This window comes from Pezoporus wallicus, unplaced genomic scaffold (genome assembly GCF_028554395.1).
Source record: "Pezoporus wallicus isolate ANWC-B61680 ecotype Strahan unplaced genomic scaffold, APGP_CSIRO_Pwel_v1 contig_13480, whole genome shotgun sequence".
NCBI lineage: Eukaryota > Metazoa > Chordata > Aves > Psittaciformes > Psittacidae > Pezoporus > Pezoporus wallicus.
In genome coordinates, this window is record NW_026641917.1 from 721,210 (window position 1) to 739,926 (window position 18,717).

At 45.6% G+C, this 18,717-nt stretch overlaps 1 protein-coding gene across 7 annotated transcripts in view; it reads left to right on the forward strand.

The window, feature by feature from the left end:
- Positions 1–18,717, forward strand: part of ERI3 (ERI1 exoribonuclease family member 3) — a 131,222-nt gene that overhangs the window by 16,891 nt on the left and 95,614 nt on the right. For all 7 annotated transcript variants that reach the window (XM_057425881.1, XM_057425884.1, XM_057425885.1 and 4 more), the window contains exons 3-5: positions 5,402–5,518; positions 11,915–11,974; positions 14,164–14,255. In XM_057425881.1, the coding sequence (XP_057281864.1) occupies positions 5,402–5,518; positions 11,915–11,974; positions 14,164–14,255 (269 nt within the window). The remainder of the gene's footprint in view (positions 1–5,401; positions 5,519–11,914; positions 11,975–14,163; positions 14,256–18,717) is intronic.

The following is an 18,717-nucleotide window of genomic DNA, read 5'->3' on the forward strand; positions in this document are numbered from 1 at the left end:
TTGCCATGGAAAAAAAGGAAAATCACAAGGCTTTAAAAGCTCTGATTCTTCCTGCTCTTCAACCCCCCACCCCCTCCCCGATCTTGGAGGCATCAACTCTCATCTGTCAAAGTGTAAATCAGCAATTAAAACACAAACAGCGAAATGCCAAAGATGACCCGAAGCACAAAGCAACTGACAAACAAGTCCGGACAAATCGGCGGATAATTTATAAGCATTGCCCTAAAATCTAATTATTTGGCAATTCGAATTTGCAGCCGGCCAGGGCTGTGCAATAAATTTAACCCGCCATAAATTATTTAGGAGCAGCCCGTGGTGTAAATCAAAAACACAAGTGTTTGTTTAAGAAATAAGCTCCTTGTGCATAAAATGACTTTTTTTTTCTTTAAAGAGCAGGGGAGAAGAAGCATCGCTGAACAAAATGAGCTGGTGCTGAGGCTGTGTCCCTCCGTGGAGACTCCCTTGCCTCTTTCACCCTTACCTTTCTTGAAGGTGCAAAGGGGTCCTTTGGTAGGAAGTTTTATTTTATGCTTTTCCCCCTCAGAAAAAATTCCTTTCTCTCAATGGCCTCTGCTTGTTTTTATTGCATTTTGAACAGTCAGCTCTGATTTTTATGGGCATCTTTTATTCTTGTGTTTATTAAACTTCTTCACATGGAGGTGGGAGTAAGGGATGAATTCTTCTCTGGTAGTTTTTTAACTGAATAGGCCACACAGTCTTCTTCAAATATATAACTGGGTCTTCTGAAGTGGGCCTTGTCCACTTTGTATGTGGGCTTCTGGATTAAAAGGTTTTGAGAGCCAGGAAGGTCTCGCTGGACACTGTGTTCTTTTCGTCTCATGATGGCGTGTGCTCCGAAACTAAAAGAATAAGCAAAAAGATTCCTCTGTGGGAATTAGTGTAACTTCAGATGCTTTCTTCTCTGAGCTCCAGAGATCTGTCCGTTACAGGAAATTATTTAGCGAGTATAGTGATGTGCTTGTTCATTTCTTTTATTAGCAAGAAGATCAATACAGCTGAATTTGTGCATCCCTGCTCTGCTGTTAAAGGGAGGGGAGTTTCATTTAGGACGGTTGGATAAGGAAGGGGTGGGTTTATAGCACTGCTTTCACATGCCCTTATGAATATTTCAAATCCTTCTTAAAAGGAAGCCCCTTGCCATTCCACAGTGACCCTGCAGCCTCCTGCTGCCACCCTGTCCCCTGGCCTGAGACAGCCAGGTTTCATAGGAGGCTTTCACCTGGAACATCCCTTTTGGAGGCAACATTTGTTTAGTTTATTTTTTTAAAAAGGCAGAAATTCCGAGCAAGCTGTCACATGGATTTGCTTGAAGTACCGTGAAATCATAAATGCAAGATTGTTGTAAAGAGAGTGGACCTGGTAATGGATATGTCTAAGCCTCCGGCTCTGTAGGATCCTATTGTTCCCGTGTTTGGGGGCGCAGCTGAGGGGAGGGACAGGGTGCCAATGTCTTTTTCTTTAAGCGTGTTAATATTGATTTTAGAAGCTCTGTGTTCCAACAATATAAATGCAAATGCCTGTAATTGGGAGCTGCGTGCAGAATTTCTCAACAGAAAACATGTTCAACTTTTCATGACAATGAAAGGAAAATAAAAAGCTGCTTATTTATTGCTGGTGGTTTGAATCCTGGATTTCCTTTCAAGTTACTTTGCAGGGCTAAATAAAATACCTAATTGCAGTGCTCACAAAATTCAAATGGGTACATTTGTTCTTCTGAGAGCTGGCGGCTATTTGCAGGCTCTGGACACCCTCAGCATTATTTCAGCACATCCATAACTTCTGGTTGTGCTAGAAGGAAAATCTGTGGGGGATTTAATAAATAAATAAATAAATACATAGAAACCCCAAATCACTGCTGGCACAAATCACTGCTGAAGCTGGAGCGTGTACTCAAGTGTTGGAAGTGGAAATGGGTGAGGATCTCAAGGTAACGCTTACGGATGATGAGACTAACACAAAGAAAGGAAGTGTCAGTGAGCATCTCTTTTTAATTCCCTGGTGATTCTCTCCTCTACCTTTCCCACCCAGGAAGAAGCAGTGATGGTTCTTGATGGAGCTGAGTGTGATGCTCCTTGATGGAATTGAGTGTGTTGAGCTCGCAGGGCTGCTGTGAAATGTGGGAGAGCGCCTGTCTGCCTTCCTGCATCCCGGTCTGTTGGGGGGTTGTGTGTGTGTCTTAAGTGCTCACCATTTCATAATAATTACTAATGAAATTCTAGATCTGTAATAACATTTTGGATATCTAAAACAAACCATATGCTTGTAAAAGAAAAAAAACAGGAGAGAGAAAAAAAGTGGAAACAGATCAACTTGAAGCCATAAATTCTTGGTAATAGAGGCCTCTTTCACCCCCCCTCCTTCTGTTTATGGTTGATAGATATTTTTGTTTCTGCAGGAATGTCAACTCTTAATTTCATGATGTATCATGGGCTTAAGAAAATTGAATTTAATAAAGGCAAAAGATGAATGGCACCTTTAAAGGTCCCAACACTTGTCTTTATTAGCAGGACAAACTGCAGGGTCTCCAAACACTGCTTCTCTCCAAATGAAAGTTTAAATGAAAAGTACAGCAGTGTCACAGGTTAAATTTCATTGCAGGACTGGCTAACGTCGTTAGTGAGGAGTGGGGCTGATTTCATGGGGCTGGTATCTGTTGCCTTAGATACCAGTGGAGCAAACACTGCCAGAGACTGGAAAAATCTCCGCTATAGGAAGTGTGCAGATAAACAGTCTTTTGGGAAAGGTCCTTTACCACTTGCTTCAGAAACTGACCAAATAAGCCCAAAAGAGTGGCTGCGCTTTCTCCCAAGACACTTGAGTTGCTCCTGGGGTTCCACCCCTGCTCCTGGCCGTGTGCTTCCCAAAGACCTGCAGTAATTCTGGGTATTGTTAGATTTTTCCACATTTTCTTTTAGTATGGCTTTTTATTTCCTCAGTTTGTCTTAATCTGACCCTCCTGGAAGTGCTTTCTGCCTTTGATTCTGGAAGGCAAGCGACGCCTTTGTGTATCAGATCAGCAGCAGGGCCGTCTTTCAGTCTCACTTAGCATCCAGCCACTTGATGGCCCCTGAGGATGTTTCTGGTCCCTTAGGACTGATCTCAGCATTGCAACGCAGTCCTGCTGTGAAATCCAGCCGGTGCATGCTGTGAAATCCACCTCTCTGGGTGCAGGGATGCTCTTCTTGCCCTGCTGTGGGCTTACGCACTTCCATGGTCAGCCCCTGGGTGGGATGTTGACCGAAGGAGCAATGAGCTGGCCCAGCATGGTTTGAAGGGCAGGGTGGTGTTATCCTGGGGTTAAGCCTGGCTCTGTTGTGACATCCTGTCCATTGGCTTCAAACTTTGCAGTGTGTTTTCTTTCTGAATGTAAATCTGCCTCTTTCAGAGCCTGTCTGTGGTAGCTCTTTTGAAGGAAGGATCAGCTGCGTCCAGCATTTCTTACTCAGGTTGAGTTTCTCATGTTTCCAAGGGTCCCCCTGGGGGGCTAAAGCCAGTGAGTTTGGCTGCACCACAACAGGCAATCTGGGTGATGCTCAGATATTTTCCCTCCCTGTCTTCCTCCTCTTCCAGCCCACAGCTTGAATTTCATGTCTTTCCAGGGGAAACTTGGTGGCTCCCTGCGGGGTGGTACGGCTGTGGGGAAGGATGCTCCAACCCTCCGCTCTGCCTCAGCCTGCATGGCAGAGCTTGGCACAGCCAACTGTGGGGAAATGGTTAAGACCTGTGTCCTCTACAGCTTGGCTGCTCCATGTCTACACCTGGGCACTTCGGCACTGTTAACACTTCATTTTATTTTCATTTTTTTCCCCCTAACTTTCCATCCCAAAGGCACGTGCTCCCCACGTGCCCTGATTTGGGCTGTGTGCCTGCTCCTCCAGGGAGGGAGAGCTGCTCTGCTGTGGCCATGGTCTGTCCACCATGGAAATCGCATGTTTCTCTTAGCTATTGAAATTATTTGTTGTTTCCATTTACCCACCCAGCTTCTTGCCCTCCCCTTGCCTGCCAGCGAGGTGATGTCACCAGCTCATATGTATGACTTCAGGATAATTTCCGCCTGCGGGTCATGAAGGTTGCAGCCAGGGTCCAAAAACTGCGTTAGTTCCTCCGCAGCGGCTGCGTTTTCCACATGCTAATTTTACTCGCAGGAGTTGGATTTTTTTTTTCTCTTTATTTTTTTATTATTTCTTATTTGTCTCTTCCAGATGTTTTCAGGCAGTTGTTTTTTCTTTTTTTTTTTTGGGTTGTTGTTAAACTAATTCCATTCATGTTTTAAAAATTTATGAAAGCGCTAATAAAAATGTCAAAGTGGTAAAAATGTTAGCTTTTGCTCTGCTTTGATTAAATTTTGCAAACTGTTTTTGAATATTAAAAAGCAATATTTTTTTTATTCTCTCTCCCTCTCTCTCTCTTTCTCTCCAGAAGTGATTTGAGAGGCTTGTTGCATGGATATCACTCAGCAGGCTCATTTGCACTCCAGAACCTTGGTGCCATGGATCTCTATTAAATAACATAGACAAATTATTCTTTAAAGACACCAAACAAATTGTCACTTCTGCTCTTACATTAGACTGGAAGGAGGGAAGGGAGTGGAGAAGGAGGGGGTGAACACAAAGGATTTTATCGCTTTTATTCAGTGGTCGGCTTTTTTAATTTCGTGTATATTTTTTAATAATTGAGAAATCCATCGCAACTGCATTTGTTTAAACTTTTTATTAACAGGTCCATGTAAATTTTTGATTGCTGATTATTCAAATAATTGAACATTCTTCTGATGAAGGAACGTTTTTATTTCCCTATCAGCATAAATTGGCTACAAAGAGGAAGATGAAGCAGGGCTTGCTACTGTGCCGTATCCCATAGGGATGGATTGGGGGGTGCTTCCAGCTCCTTTCCTCGCTCTGTTGGAGGAGAACAGTGCTCCTCAGCCTCTTGTTGCAGTACCTCTGTTGTCTGTCTGGTGGTGTCCTCTGAAAGGATGGCAAGGTGGAGAGGCTGGGGCTGGTTATGGGGAATATCCCCTGCGATGTCCTCGATAAACAGACATTATCCCACTCAAGTACATCTCCATGTTCCCTGCCTACCATGTGCGAGTGGTGCTAGACCATGTTCCTTAGGTTAGGCTTAGGCAATGATACATGCAGTTGCAGCACTGGGCTCAGAGACCTCCTTGCTGCACCATCTTCTGTGCTCGTGGCATTGGAGGTGTTCAGTGCTCCAGCACCACTTTCCCACTTGTATTGCAGAGCTCTGTGTCAGGTTTGGTTTTGTTTGGGACTGTCAGGCCACTCCTTTTACAGTCAGCTTGCTAGGCAGGATCATTTCCAGCTTCATTTTTTATTTGTTTTAAATGAACAGCTGCTTTTCTTTTTGCCCTATTCAGGAAATCATCGAATTCCCAATCCTGAAGCTGAATGGCAGGACGATGGAGATCGAATCCACCTTTCACATGTATGTTCAGCCTGTGGTGCATCCCCAGCTTACGCCCTTCTGTACAGAGGTAAAGTGCAAAGGTTCCCTGGTGCTCCAAGAGTCTTCCTGGGAAGCAGGTTTCCATTGCACCAGGGGTTGGGGTTGCCTCTTCATGGTGTGTCATGCCAACCTCGAGTTAAGGACAAAGGAAATGATCTTTTGTCATTGCAATAACATGTAAGGACCTCAGTTTGGATTCATAAATAACTCTATCTGTAATCTGTTAACTAAGATAGTTTTATTTACAATTGATGATCATGTAGCTGAGTGACCACAAAATAAAAGCACTTGTGTTAGCTGATGCTCAAAATCCTTTCACCTCTCTGTGAGCTCTTTGTGACTTTTACCATGCTGCTCTTTGGTGGAGAAGGTCAAAGAGAGCATGGTCAAAGCAAAGAAAGTGTCATACAGCTGCATAGTTCAGAGGCTCTAAATGGCTCTCCTGTGGGCTTGCCTGTTGGGATTTGATGAGTCCTTCAGAGTGGTAGGATAACCCATGCCTCTATTTTTAAGACTTTCTTTTTGATGTCATGCTTGTGGGGCACTTGAAATGATTGCTGAGGAAATGGCCTCTTATTACTTGGTTACTCTCATTGCTGAGGACAGGTGCTCTTGAGCTGCAGCCACCTTTCCCCAAATACAGGCAAGAGGATGAAGGTGATGAATGCAGTCTCTGAGAGTTCAAAAGAATAGGGGGATAGGGGTTGGTTTTTGTGGGCGTTTTTGGTTGGTCACTTGGTTTTTTTCATTCAGCACAAAAAGCCAGCTGTTTCTGCAAGTGCATTCTTCCTTTGCTGTATCCATCAAAACAAAGTTTAAGTTCCTTTTCCTTTGGGATTTTTTTTCCTGACTCCACTGGTTTGATGTTGGGCAGCTCAGTGACTGAAGTACTGACTGTGAGAATCGGAGTATCCAAAGTCTTCATTCTGTCCCAGTCTCATTGACACTGTGGTGTGTTTTTGCTCTACTTCCATGGCTGCAAGTTTAAGCCCTTGAAGTGCTTGTCCCATGTGTATTAACTTGATGAAAACAACTCCTCTGTGTTAGGTGGAGTTCCCCTCCAGGACCAGCCAGCCCCTTCCATATTTCCACATTGTAAAAACAAATGCTTTTTTTTATTCTCTTGTAACTAAAAACCATCTGAAGGTATTTTATTTAAACTTAAAAAAAAAAAAAACACAGAAATCATTATTCCCCAGCGAGGGGCTTTAAGAAACCTATAAATGTGTGAAAACAGAGTTACAATGGAAACAGGTTTGCAACCTTAATGCCAGGAGGCTGGACAACTACTTTGGCTGTCTTTATCCCCATGAGACTTACTGGACATATGCTTGTACAAATGTGATAGATCTCACAGCTTGCACCTGATCTTGGCTAAAAGCAGCGTTATCTTCTGGAGTAGAGCTCAAAACATCCATTTTGCATGTCATCTAAATTCTAGAGAGACGTCATCTCATTAACTCCCACCAAAATGCTGTTTTTCTGGAATTCCCTCTTTTGCATCCTTCCCCTCCGCTGCTAAAAGTTGCAGCTCTGTTCTTGCACAAGGGTCTGCATGATTTGTTTGGTGTGGCTCTCTGAGCTGGATCGAGCCTCCACCTTGCTGCAGCCTGGGGGCTTTGAGAGTGACTGAGGCATTCAGCCCATCTGATAATGGGCTTCTTATCAGGCTTTCCAGGGTGGAAATTGCTGTCCCTGGAAGTGTTCAGAAACCTGTGTAGATGGGGCCCTTAGTGACATGGTTTAATGGTGGGCTTGACAGTCCTGGGGTAATGGTTGGACTTTGTAATCTTGAAGGTCTTTCCAACCTAGTTGATTCTATGATTCTACAATGCTCTCATATCACAGTGCTGTTTTTTTTGTCTTCTCTTGCTCACAGGAGCCCGTAGCAGATGTTTGTGTCTTCACAGGTTTGTGTCTCCTTTGTGGAGCCCTTGAGTAAGCAAAGCCATGTGTGCTGGCTCTGCATTTGCAGGAGTCCCAAGGAGGAACATGGGTGTCTTACCGGCAGTGCTGTGCCTCAGACTGTGCTGCTGACCTCAGTCTTGTGTCTTGTGTCCACAGTTGGACAAAAATGGGCAGTGCTGAAGCCGGCAGGCAGCGTGGTCACAGAACCCTCACCTGTGTGTACTGGTGGCACAAAATGATCCAACTTGCCAGGTTTGGCAAGTTTTCTGTTGTTATTAACAGTGTGTGTTAGGGAGCTGGTTTTAATCCTAGCCTGGAAGCTACCAGCCTGTGCTCCTTAGCGCACAGTGTGGCCGCTGTCCCTCCTGCCTTGGTAGTTCCCCTGCCTGTTGCTATGAGGTCCAGGGAGTGAGACTGTGCTAGAGGAGTAACTGGGCTTGTCCCTGTGCCCCTTTATGAAAGCCCTGACTTTAGAACCCTGAGAGGCACAGGTGAGCTGGTTGTACTGAGGACCTTACTAAACATTTGCAAGAATATCCTTTTCTATTTGAAGCTGCTTTTTTGTGGAGTCTCGTGGCCATGTGGACAGACCTGTGGGGTCAGTGGCTCCAGCCCTGTGCCACTAGAGTAGGTTCCCCTGAGATGCCGAGGTCACAGCCAGGATGTGCTGTGAGTCCAGCTCCTGCACAGCTGGTGCCCACACAGCTCCAGCACCCGCCATTGACTTTCAGCTGGTTTCTGTTCTCTGAAAAATACCCATTTTGCTAAATGCCAGTAAAGGGCTTTGTCTAGGCACCTCTGCTTACAAAGGGTGAGATTTATTGGCCTCTTTGTCTACACAGAAAGACCAGGCCTGATTATCAGATTGTACACCAGAGACAAGTGCTTAGGCAATCAGCAAACTGTCTTGGAGTAGAAATACGATGGTTTCCCAGATAAACTCTGCAAGAAAAGCAGAGGTGTTGACATTACACGGGAGCCTGTCTGCTGTGATTCTGCTTTCCCCTCTCCCCTCCTCTTGCTGCCTTTGCTGTGAAGCAACAGGACTGCTTGGTATAGATTTGTGGGCGGAGGATTATGGGTTTGTTTGATGTTACTCTTTGGGAGAACTTCTCACATCCCTCTTCCTTCTTGAAGACAGCACAGCACAGGAAGGGTGTCTGCAAGGGTGGAAAGCTCGTGGTCACCCTCAAGGTATCCTTTTGCTTAGCTTTTAGTGTGTCTTTGCTCTCCCTGGCTACAGGAGGTTCCTCTGACTCCCCACACCAATGGCCAGGAGCACAGCTTCCAGTGCTAGCTCACCCTCTAGCACTAACCCAGTTCCCTTTCTCTTCACCTGTTTTTGTAAAACAACAGGTCATGAGGCTTGTTTTTCATGAGGGGTGTGCTGAACTTGTAGACAGAGAAGGTGGAAAGTGCTTCCAAGTGGTTAAAAGCTGTTGTTAGGTATATAAAGCTCATCATGCCCTTTTGGAAGATGCAAGTGGTTTGGCTGATGCCCAAGAAGGTTCATGCCAGGAGCTTAAGTGAAAGGTTCCCTCTACACAGAAGGTGCTTGTACAGGCTTTTTCATGGTACTTTGCTCTCTTTTTATGATTAATTTTTATTGATTTTTTTTTTTTTCCTGAAGGAGCAGACAATAAAAGTACAAAAAAGATAAATGCCTTATAGCTTGTTTATGTTCCCAAGTACTGTGTGCTTCTTGGGATTGCCAGGGAAACTTTACAATTGTGCAGTTTTATGCCTTTATACTTTATCAAAGCTGCAAGACCAGATAACACTACAGAAACCCAGTGCACTAGGTTGGGTGTTACAGATGGGTGTAACTGATAATGGAAAGGATCAGAAAGGGTGAGAGAGTAAGAAATCTGGTCCCTTTTGAGCACTCTGACCTGTACTGAAATGTACCCGTGGAGCAGGTACGTCCCTTTGTATTCATGTGTGGCATGAATTTTGTGTGCAAGTGCGCGTAATGATGTGTTCTTGTACAGATAAGCTGTACTTCGCTTGGCCTGGTGGGGATGGAGTCAAGATCAAGCCATGACTCTTTGATAGGACCTCTGCGTCCATCTTCCCATCCCTCCCTTCTCCTGATGGGAAATGTCTGGATGAGGCCATTTCACCCTGTCCTCCCATGGCCATAAGAGTTGCGCCACTGAAGAGATGCAGTTCTGAAGGTGCCAGAGTTGTAGAAGCCATTTACATCACTGCTGGCCATGATACCGAAAGGTTGCCTGTCATCCTTAGTACAGGAAAGACATGGGCCTATTGGAGCAGGTCTAGAAGTGGGGCACAAGATGATCAGAGGGCTGGAGCACCTCTTCTGTGAGGAAAGGCTGGGAGAGTTGGGGTTGTTCAGCCTGGAGAAGGCTCCGGGGAGACCTAATAGCAGCCTTCCTGTGCATAAATGGGGCTTATAAGAAAGGTGGGGATAGACTTTTTAGTAGGGCCTGTTACGACGGGACAAGGGGTGATGGTTTTAAACTAAAAGAGAGTAGGTTCAGACTAAGTATAAGGAAGATGTTTTTTCTGATGAGGATGATGAAACACTGGACGAGGTTGCCCATAGAGGTAGTAGATTCCCCATCCCTGGAAACACTCAAGGTCAGGTTGGATGGGGCTCTGAGCAGCCTGATGTAATTGAAGATGTCCCTGCTCATTGCCAGGCAGGTTGGACTGGATAACCTTAGATTCCTCTGTTGTTAACCTTTAAAGATCCCTTCCAACCCAAACTATTCTGTGATCCTTTCCCAAAAGCTCATCTTTGAGCTACTTCCAGAGGTTTGATTTGAGCTACCCTCTGAGGGGCAGAGCCAGCACTTTGCAGTAAGTGAGCTGTCCACCTCTGCCAGGCGATGTAGGGAAAAGCAAAACCAAGCCAGTAAGCTCTAAAAATTGCTGTAAAGGGCCGTGCATTGATCTCTCAAATCTATTTGCCTCTCAGAGTACAGCAAGTCTGTAGGTAGCAGCTGTTACTCAATTAAAATAGAGATTAATATAAAAAACAGTTTCTGGAATATAAAAGAGTGTCTGTGTCCCTCCACTTCCTTAAAATTCCACCTTCTAATGGCTTGATGAACTTGAGAAACCCACCTAGAGGAACTCTGCATTCTTAAAATTAAAATACTTTCCCTAAAAGGTATATGTTACCAATCCGTGGAAGTCACTATGAGAAAATAATCTTTCCACTTACAGCTTATTCGGTGAGTCAGGTATTTGGTATTCATTAAATGTAATTACAGTTTAATTGGAGTTTAATCTCTTTTTTTTTTCCTTCCTTCCTCCAAGTTCAGTGCTGTAAGCCAAGAAGCCAAAGAAACAGAGAGGTAGAAACCATTGAGCTTCTTTCAGTTGCCACACATTTAATAAAGCAGAACCTTGTGGTTTGTGAGGAGGCTTATGTTTTATGAGTAGGTTGAACTGGTCTACATGGAAGAGTTACTCCTGGGTGGTGGTGGTGGGGCTGTCAGCACCTCTCAACTGGATGCTATGGCTTCTGGAGGCTGGGATACACGTGCAGGCAGCAGGGCATGCTCCTAGGCTGTGTCTGACCTTTATTTTATGAAAACGTGTGAGATGTGTAGCTTCAGGAAAGTGCCATATGAAGTGAAATCCTGTAGTGTGCACTTGTTTTAATAATGATTTTTTTAATTACTTGGGCATTGATGGCAAGCTACTGACCTCCAATATTCAATATGTTAAAAGACAGGTTTGTCAGTTGGAAGGCAGGCAGAAAAAAATATCTATTTTCCATGTGCCTCAAGCTGTCCTGGGCAGACACAGGCAGAGGCCCAAGAGACTGCATCTTTTTATGCTTGTGTCTAGCTTTAAACAGCCAAGCAGTGTGGATACAGTCAGGACTATCTGTTGGCAGGACCTGTTCCTAAGGAAGCTCCTAAAAAAAACAGAGCAGACCAGCATTCTGGAAGAAAGTGGTTTTCTTCAGATTTCATTCAATTTTAAATACACTTTTGAAACACAGAGGGATGCTGTGATGGGCTGTGGGAAACAGTGTGTGCTGGCTGCCCAGCACAGGGAAGTGTGGATGGGTCTCACTAACCAGTACCGGTCTATTCTGTTCATCTGACACTGCAGTTCTGGTGTCACTGCAGTAGCAGGTGAATGACCAGAGGCTCTGGTAGTTACCATTGCCTGTGTAAGTCAAGGCAACATCAGAACTGGTGAAGTGCATGTTGCACAAGGGTAGCATTTTGGCCATCATGCCAGTATATGAAGCAGAAGGCGCCACTGCTCCCCAGGTGGACCCTGCCCTACTGAGAGCTTGCTGGTTTTTGATGTAGCCCCCCTACATCTCTGTGTCTGGGAGACATCTATGCCCTTGCCCATGGCTGGGGGAGCTGCCAGGGTCACTCTGCTGTCGCTGGCTCCACAGCAATGTCCATGTGGGTCACAGGAGCATGTTTTGGTTGCAGCGAGATGGACAGGAGAGGAGACCTCTCTGGTGATCTTTTGAGCGCTTCTCTGACGCCTGCTTTCTGTTTGTCTCTCATTTCAGCTGACTGGGATTATTCAAGGCATGGTGGATGGGCAGCCAAGCCTCCAGCAAGTGCTTGAGGTAAGCAGAGTAACCTTTAGTTCCCGAACTCTGACCTCTGGTCCTGTTGTCCCCTCTTCATCTCTTCCCCTGCACCCTCCCCTTCCTGAGAATCGAACCGCGTAATTTGACTATGATTACAGCTTCATTAGAATAACATTTGCTGTCATGTTGGTGACACGCTGTTGAGAGTATTGAACCATTGATCTGTCATCTCCAGCTGTTCATGTCAAGGGTGCTGACAAGATATCCAAACTCCTGCCAGTAGATAGGAGAAGAGGCGATTCTTGCTTAAGCCAGTTTTAAAGCACCAGGACATTGCTTGAGACCGCTGCTCCGGGAGCTTCTGCATTTGTTTTCCTTCCCCTCCCTCAGTGCTTTATTAAATTATTTTTTTTCTACCTATTTAAATGCTCAATAATACATGTAGTCTAGAAAGAAAATGCCTCTAAAATCTAATCTGGAGGATATGCAGATGCAGATATAGCCCTAATAATGCCATCTACTTAATGCTGAATTCCTACAGCGTTTAGGGCTTAATTAGCTTGGAAGTATTTCTCCATCAATAGCTTTTGTTGATAGTTAAATAGTGAAGGAAACCTCCTCAAGCAGAGCCTGCTTAGGCTGCAGGTTGGTGTTCGATGCATTGTCTCTGTCAGGATTTCCACTGCTGTGTTACCTAATTGTTCCTAATCAGAATAATTGCAACAATTGCTTATCTGAGGAAATCAAATTAAAGGCTTTAAAATCCTCTGTGGAGACAGCATTTCATGGGTGCTCACCTCAGGCAGTTTAGAAAGGTTACTGCTGCTGTTCCTTGCTCTAGGGAGCCTCCTGTAGGGCTGGCTGGAAGATCCCAGCAGCCCAGGGGAGGGAGAAGTGTGGATGAGCGGCTGGATGCTGCTTTGGGGAGCTTTACTCCAGAGGGCTGTTGTACAGTCACAGAATGAAGCACTGTCCTCTGCCAGAAAGGCTGCAGGAGTGACACGAGGTCGAAGATGGTGCTCTGCAAAGGTGACTTCTGTATCCATGCAAACTCCCAACTCTCCCTGGGCTCTCCAGAGAGCATGTAGCAGTGATGCATGTCTGTAAGCATATGGATGCCTGTGCCTGCTTCTCCAGGAGGGAGAGCCCTCTTTGCCTGCATGGGTGAATGTGCAGCACTGCTGCAGTGTCAGAAAAAACAGTTCTCATTCTGTTCCTACAGGAGCTTCATGGAGTGTGGAAACACTGAAAACGTGTTGATACAGTAGCGTATTTCTAGGTTAAAATGAGTTTTGGGTCAGGCAGCTTCTGGGGCATGCTGATTTCTTCAGGAGCAGAAGGTGTCGCGCAAGGGAAAAGAGGAGGGATTTCTCTTGCTGAAGCACTGAAAATGCTGCTAGTGAGGCTGCATAATAGCAGCTGATAGCCTGTCACCTGCCACTGGAAGATTTTGGTCATGTCATTTGCTAGTTTTAGCTGGAATAAGTGTCTGTGCAGGGGTTGTAATCTAGGTTAGTTCCTCCTGGTTAATCCCTGAGGTGGATATTCATCCTCCAGATTAATGTGGCCTATTTCTGAAGTGGATCCAGAACATGTGTCCCTATGGGAAGTTGTTCAGGAATAGTGGATTCACCTTAAATACACACTGTACCCTCAACAAGCATCTCCTTAGAACTGTGAGGTGGAGAGATCCAGCCTGTAGAGGAAGGGAACATGTGGCTTGGCTTGTTAGTGGCACACGGTGCCTGTGTGTGTTCAGACCTTCCATTTCTTCCCCTCTCACGTATCTCCTTGAGCTCTCTGAATTTGAACATGTGAGAAATGCTGTAGGTGAGGGATGCTGTCCCAGGATGCCCATATTTTCCCCTCACTGTGAGCCCATTTGGTACAGGGAGAGGAAAAAGTGGAGGAGGAATGCCAGGTAACAGCGCTGTTGTATTGTCCCGTTAATGCTGCACAACTTCCATCCCTCCACAAGCAGAGCTGCTGCGGTGTCTGATAAGATCATCTCTGCTCTGGTTGCCTGATGTCTCCTATCAGAAATCTTCAAAGGTCCAAACGTGCTGTTGTTGAGATGGCAAGCAAAGAGAGAAGAGAGAGAGGGAAAGGGGTGGATAAGATCACAATTTTCTTCTCTCTTGATTGCAAGCAGCTTATCTGAGTGTAACTGTTGTGGCTCGGCCTGTCTCTGCAAAACTCATCCCCTTTTCTTGCCTTCCTTTCAGAGGGTTGACGAGTGGATGGCGAAGGAAGGCCTCTTAGATCCCAGCGTCAAGTCAATTTTTGTGACCTGTGGAGACTGGGATTTGAAAGTGATGTGAGTATGGAAGGGGAGGGAGATTTTCCTGGGCTTTATCACTCCATGTTTGGCTGTAGTATGTACTTCTTTGTCCTTACAAACATCCAACTGTCCCTAGTCTTTGTTTCTTAGGGAAATAATCATTTGCCATGCATAATTTGGAGTAGAGGATTGTTTAAGAAGACAGATGGGTGCTGGGCATGATGCAGGATCACTGCCTAGAATATTCCCTAAAGCAAATTAATCATTTTAGAACCCCAAGAAAGGTTTAAACTGTAGCTTTGTGATGTTATGCCTTTTATCCAGTACTTTCCAAAGGGATGTATATTTCTGAGTGCATAGATGGAACCGTGTGTCTGTACACCCAAATCAAGCAATGGTCCTTACCTGAACTCCTTACCTGACCTCCTCATGCAAGGCTTTCTCTCTCTGTTATCTTGGCACACTAACTGGATGTGAGTTGCAGAATAGTCTTTAGAAAAGAAAGTACAAGCCAAGTTTGCCATGCTTCATCAGTGTTCTTCCTGCTGAGGTCATCTTCATCAGCTGGGCAACTGTATCTTTAGAGTACCAGGTGGAGCCCTGCACTGGGATCTGCAAAGTGTCGGTGTCTGTATGTGTTTTGCTATGAAAATAGTTAGACCACCAACCTAAACCTGTTATTGAAAAGAACAGAGTTAAATGGCTAAGAATGGAATTAGTCTAATCTGTAAGGTGTTTGCAGATCAGTGCCATGTTGTGCTGAATTCACTTGGATTCCTACATCTTGCTCTTCATTTCCTCAGAGTGCTGGATAAAGATTCCTGTTGTTATCACACCGGTAAAGCATGGGCTTGACACATCGAATGCTAAACTGACATCCACAACTCGTTAGTAGTGTTACTTGGTTTTCATGGTGACATTGGTTTTCCCAAGTCAGAAACCTAAATAAACTGCACACAGCCTGGGAGCAATCAGCACCAGTTCTTCCTGCAGAGTGGTCTTTGTAGAGTGGCAGTTCCTTGCCTCTTCTTGGTGTGATTAGTGAGACATGAGATACGAGGACCCAAGCAGTGGCACAATCGCTAGTGGAGATAAGAAATTTCCTATGCTCTAGACAGGGGTGTGGTACTGAATCAGAATCTGTGTCTCTGCTGCAGCCATGTCCAGAGCTGGTATATATTGCCAATTCCTGTGTTACTGGTTTAAATTAAGAGTGAGGCTTATTTTTCCTTTAGATAGCATGTTAAACTTTTATTAGAGGCTATCACAGACACCTGCAGGGGTGTGCTAAACTTCTGTTTCTCATCTGTTCTTTTTCCTCAGTTCTTTACTCCTGTATTGCTGTTCTAAGAGTCCAGTTTAGCATTTTTGGTGATGGCTGTGAGGAAGAGTTGTTTTTCCATCACTTTCTCAGTGGAATAGCAAGGCTCCAAGAAACTGACATCCTAACTTGGTGTCTGTATGGAGTGGGCTACCTTATAGATGTTTGGCTGTTGGGGTTTTTTGCTTCAGAGCTCTACAGTGGGCAAATAGAGGTAAAGGTGAGCCTCATTTGTGGTGAGCTGTAGGGGCTGGGGTTGAATTGACGTAGCAGGACGTGCAGCTCTGGAGCAGAGATGCTCAGTTCACTATTTGAAGTGGTCTCTCGCATGGATTGTGCCTCACTAGTCAGCTGGAAAAAGAAGACTCCACTCCTGGCCATGAGGTTACAGCGAGTGGTTCGTTTCTCCCTCTTCCTTTTAAAAAATTTTTTTAAACCATTAACTTCAGAATTCAATCCTGAAGCATCTCCAGGGCAAAGCAGCAAATACATGTCGTGTTTCCAACCACATGGATAGTGGGAGTCTGGCTGCAGCTGCTTGGTGAGTAGCATATCACGTCGCTCCGTCGCCGATTGGGTGCCGCAGTGTGTAGCGTCACATCTGATTAGAGCCATGCCAGTAACTGAGGCTTGAGTGAAGACTCCCTGCCAGCTCTCACTAGCCTCATTTCCCATTACTTTTATCCATCACCACAAATGCCGAGTCTCCCTCCTGAACTAATTAAGTTTGCGTGTGTTTAGACACATTGCCAAATAGGGTTTAGCAAAGCAGAACTGAGCATCTCTTTTTAAAGAGGGAAGGCAGAGAGCTGAAGCAAGGCTGTTCAGACAGGGAGATAGAGCCTCAGAGATGTGGAACATCTAGGAGATATTCCAGGGAATCGCCCCATGCTTCCCTACAAGACCTGTGGTGTAGCTCATGCCCTTTGCTACTGTGTCGAGACTGCCCACTGGGCACAGAAGGCATTGGGGCAGTGGAAGGGGAGGCAGTGCTGCTTGTCCACATTTGGAGGAGTGTTGGTGAAAGCATTGTGTGGTAGAAACCCACTGTATTCCAAGGAATTCGGGACAATGAGGTGAGTGCAGTGCTTCCTGGCTTAGGGAGCAGCGCCTTTGGACAGGTCCATCCCTAATTCTGATGCTCCTTTTCTGACCTTCCTTAGTATTGACAGTGACGCAAGCTCCAGTCCTCTTACCCATTGTCTAGTTTGATTTGAAGTTCCTGTCATCCACTGTACTTAGCTCAGCTGTTGGTGGGAAACCATGCAGCCTTATTCCTGGCTTCTCTAGCAGTGACCTGGACATTTAGTTTCGCTTCTTTCTGTATGTATTTTTGAATAGCTGAGGTGTGGTATCTTCTGGACAGGGCTGTCTACTGTGAGTGCTTCCCGTAGGTGCCAGAGCACCAGAAGGCACAGTGGGGTGAGTGACCTGGATGAGGAGAGTGCCTGGAACAAAGAGGAGGAATCTGCAAGCCTGTCAACGATGGATGTGGAGACAAGGTGGGGAAATAGGCCTGCCAAAGCCAGGAGTTGTGACATATGTAACACTCCTAGCTCAAAGAAGAGCATCAAAGGAATAGCGAGTGTCAAGGTACTGCTCTCTGCTAAGGGGGTCTGGCAGAATCCTGACTCTGCAAGATTCAAGATGGAAACAGCTGCTAAAGGACCAGTGAAGCCTCTTCTTGGCTCGGGGGTCTTCAGGGAATAAGGCACTGTGTGGCTACAGACTTTATTTCTCTTGAACCTTGGATGTTTCTTGGAAGATGGAGCACTAGTCACAAGTTGCTGGGTGCCCAGAAGAGGACACCAAGCATTTGGGAAGGGCTCATGGAAGTTCAGCATGAGTTGAGGTCCTCAGGCATGTTACCAAAGGCTTTGTCATGGGTGTGGTACACCATCAGAAGGATTGTCCCTGTTGGAAGGATTTGGACAGTGTTGGAGAGAGCCCATTGCATGAGAGGGCTCAGAAATGGAGTGCTGATCCTCTGCTGGCTGTGCTTGCATCAACCGGCTTTCAGTGCTTGGTGTGTGTGTGTGTGAACCAGGCTGGATTCGGGGAGACAGCAGCTCTTCTGCCAGCCCTTCCCTTCCCTCTTGTTAAGATGCAATTTCTTTAATGAGGAAAACCTCTTGAGTAGGAACATCACCTTTCTGAAGGCTTGTCCTGACAAGGCAGTTCAAGCCGACAGAGCCGCATATCAACTTCAGCAAATATCAGTCACTCATTACAGAGGCTCTTCTCCCCCACACCCCCTAGCAACACCCCTCGTTCCTAGACAAGGGAATGAATCACACTCCTGCTCTTGAATACATCATGACAAGTCGTGGTTCTAATGAGAGAGGGCCATTCATTCAGGGTGGAAAGTTCCCTGTGTCGACACAGAAATGTTATTAATTAAAGAGAGCTACCTGAAGCAAAAGATAAAACGAGCACCAGACCTGCCAAGCTAAAATATGAGTGGGGATACAGCCTCGTTAGGCACACGGTCCTCGGGCCTCTGCATGCTCAGCGGGTGGATTCCTTTAGCCTGTTGCAAGGAGCTATCCTCTAAGTTTAACAGCTTCAGGGATGGACTCAGATACCTGGTGTAATCCGCTTTAGTGCTTGGGCCTCATCCTGCACCTAGGGTGGAACTGCCACTACTCATTAAGCAAATTGCATTGATGTGGCATTGGGTGATGAGGGTAATGTGCCTCTGAAGGGCTGAGGGAGCTACCGACTGCAGGAGACAGTTCTAGCGGAAAAGGGTACTCGGTGTCTGTTGGGGTTGAGCCCTTGTAATGAAAGCTCTTTAGCGTGGTTTATCTCCTCTGAAATGTCAAATTGCCTCCCTCCGTGTATGGAACTGGTTTGCCTGCTCTTAAGCACAATGTGAAATAATCCTGGCAACCAAAGAAGCATTTTTACTATGTATTCATAGCTACAGAGCTGAGATACGGTGAGGTTAAGTGGTGTGCCTGTGGTTGTGTAGGCAGGTAGAGGCAAAGAAAGGAGCTGAAGGCACACATGCTGAGTCTTGGGCCTCCACCTTAATACCAAGAGCATCAGTTAATCCTCCTTCCAGTTTTGTATCATTCTGCAAATGCATTGAACATAGGTATAGGCTTTAGTCTGTATATCCTGGCATGAGGACACTCGTACTGCACTTACTGTGGCTGATCAGAACATGCTTAT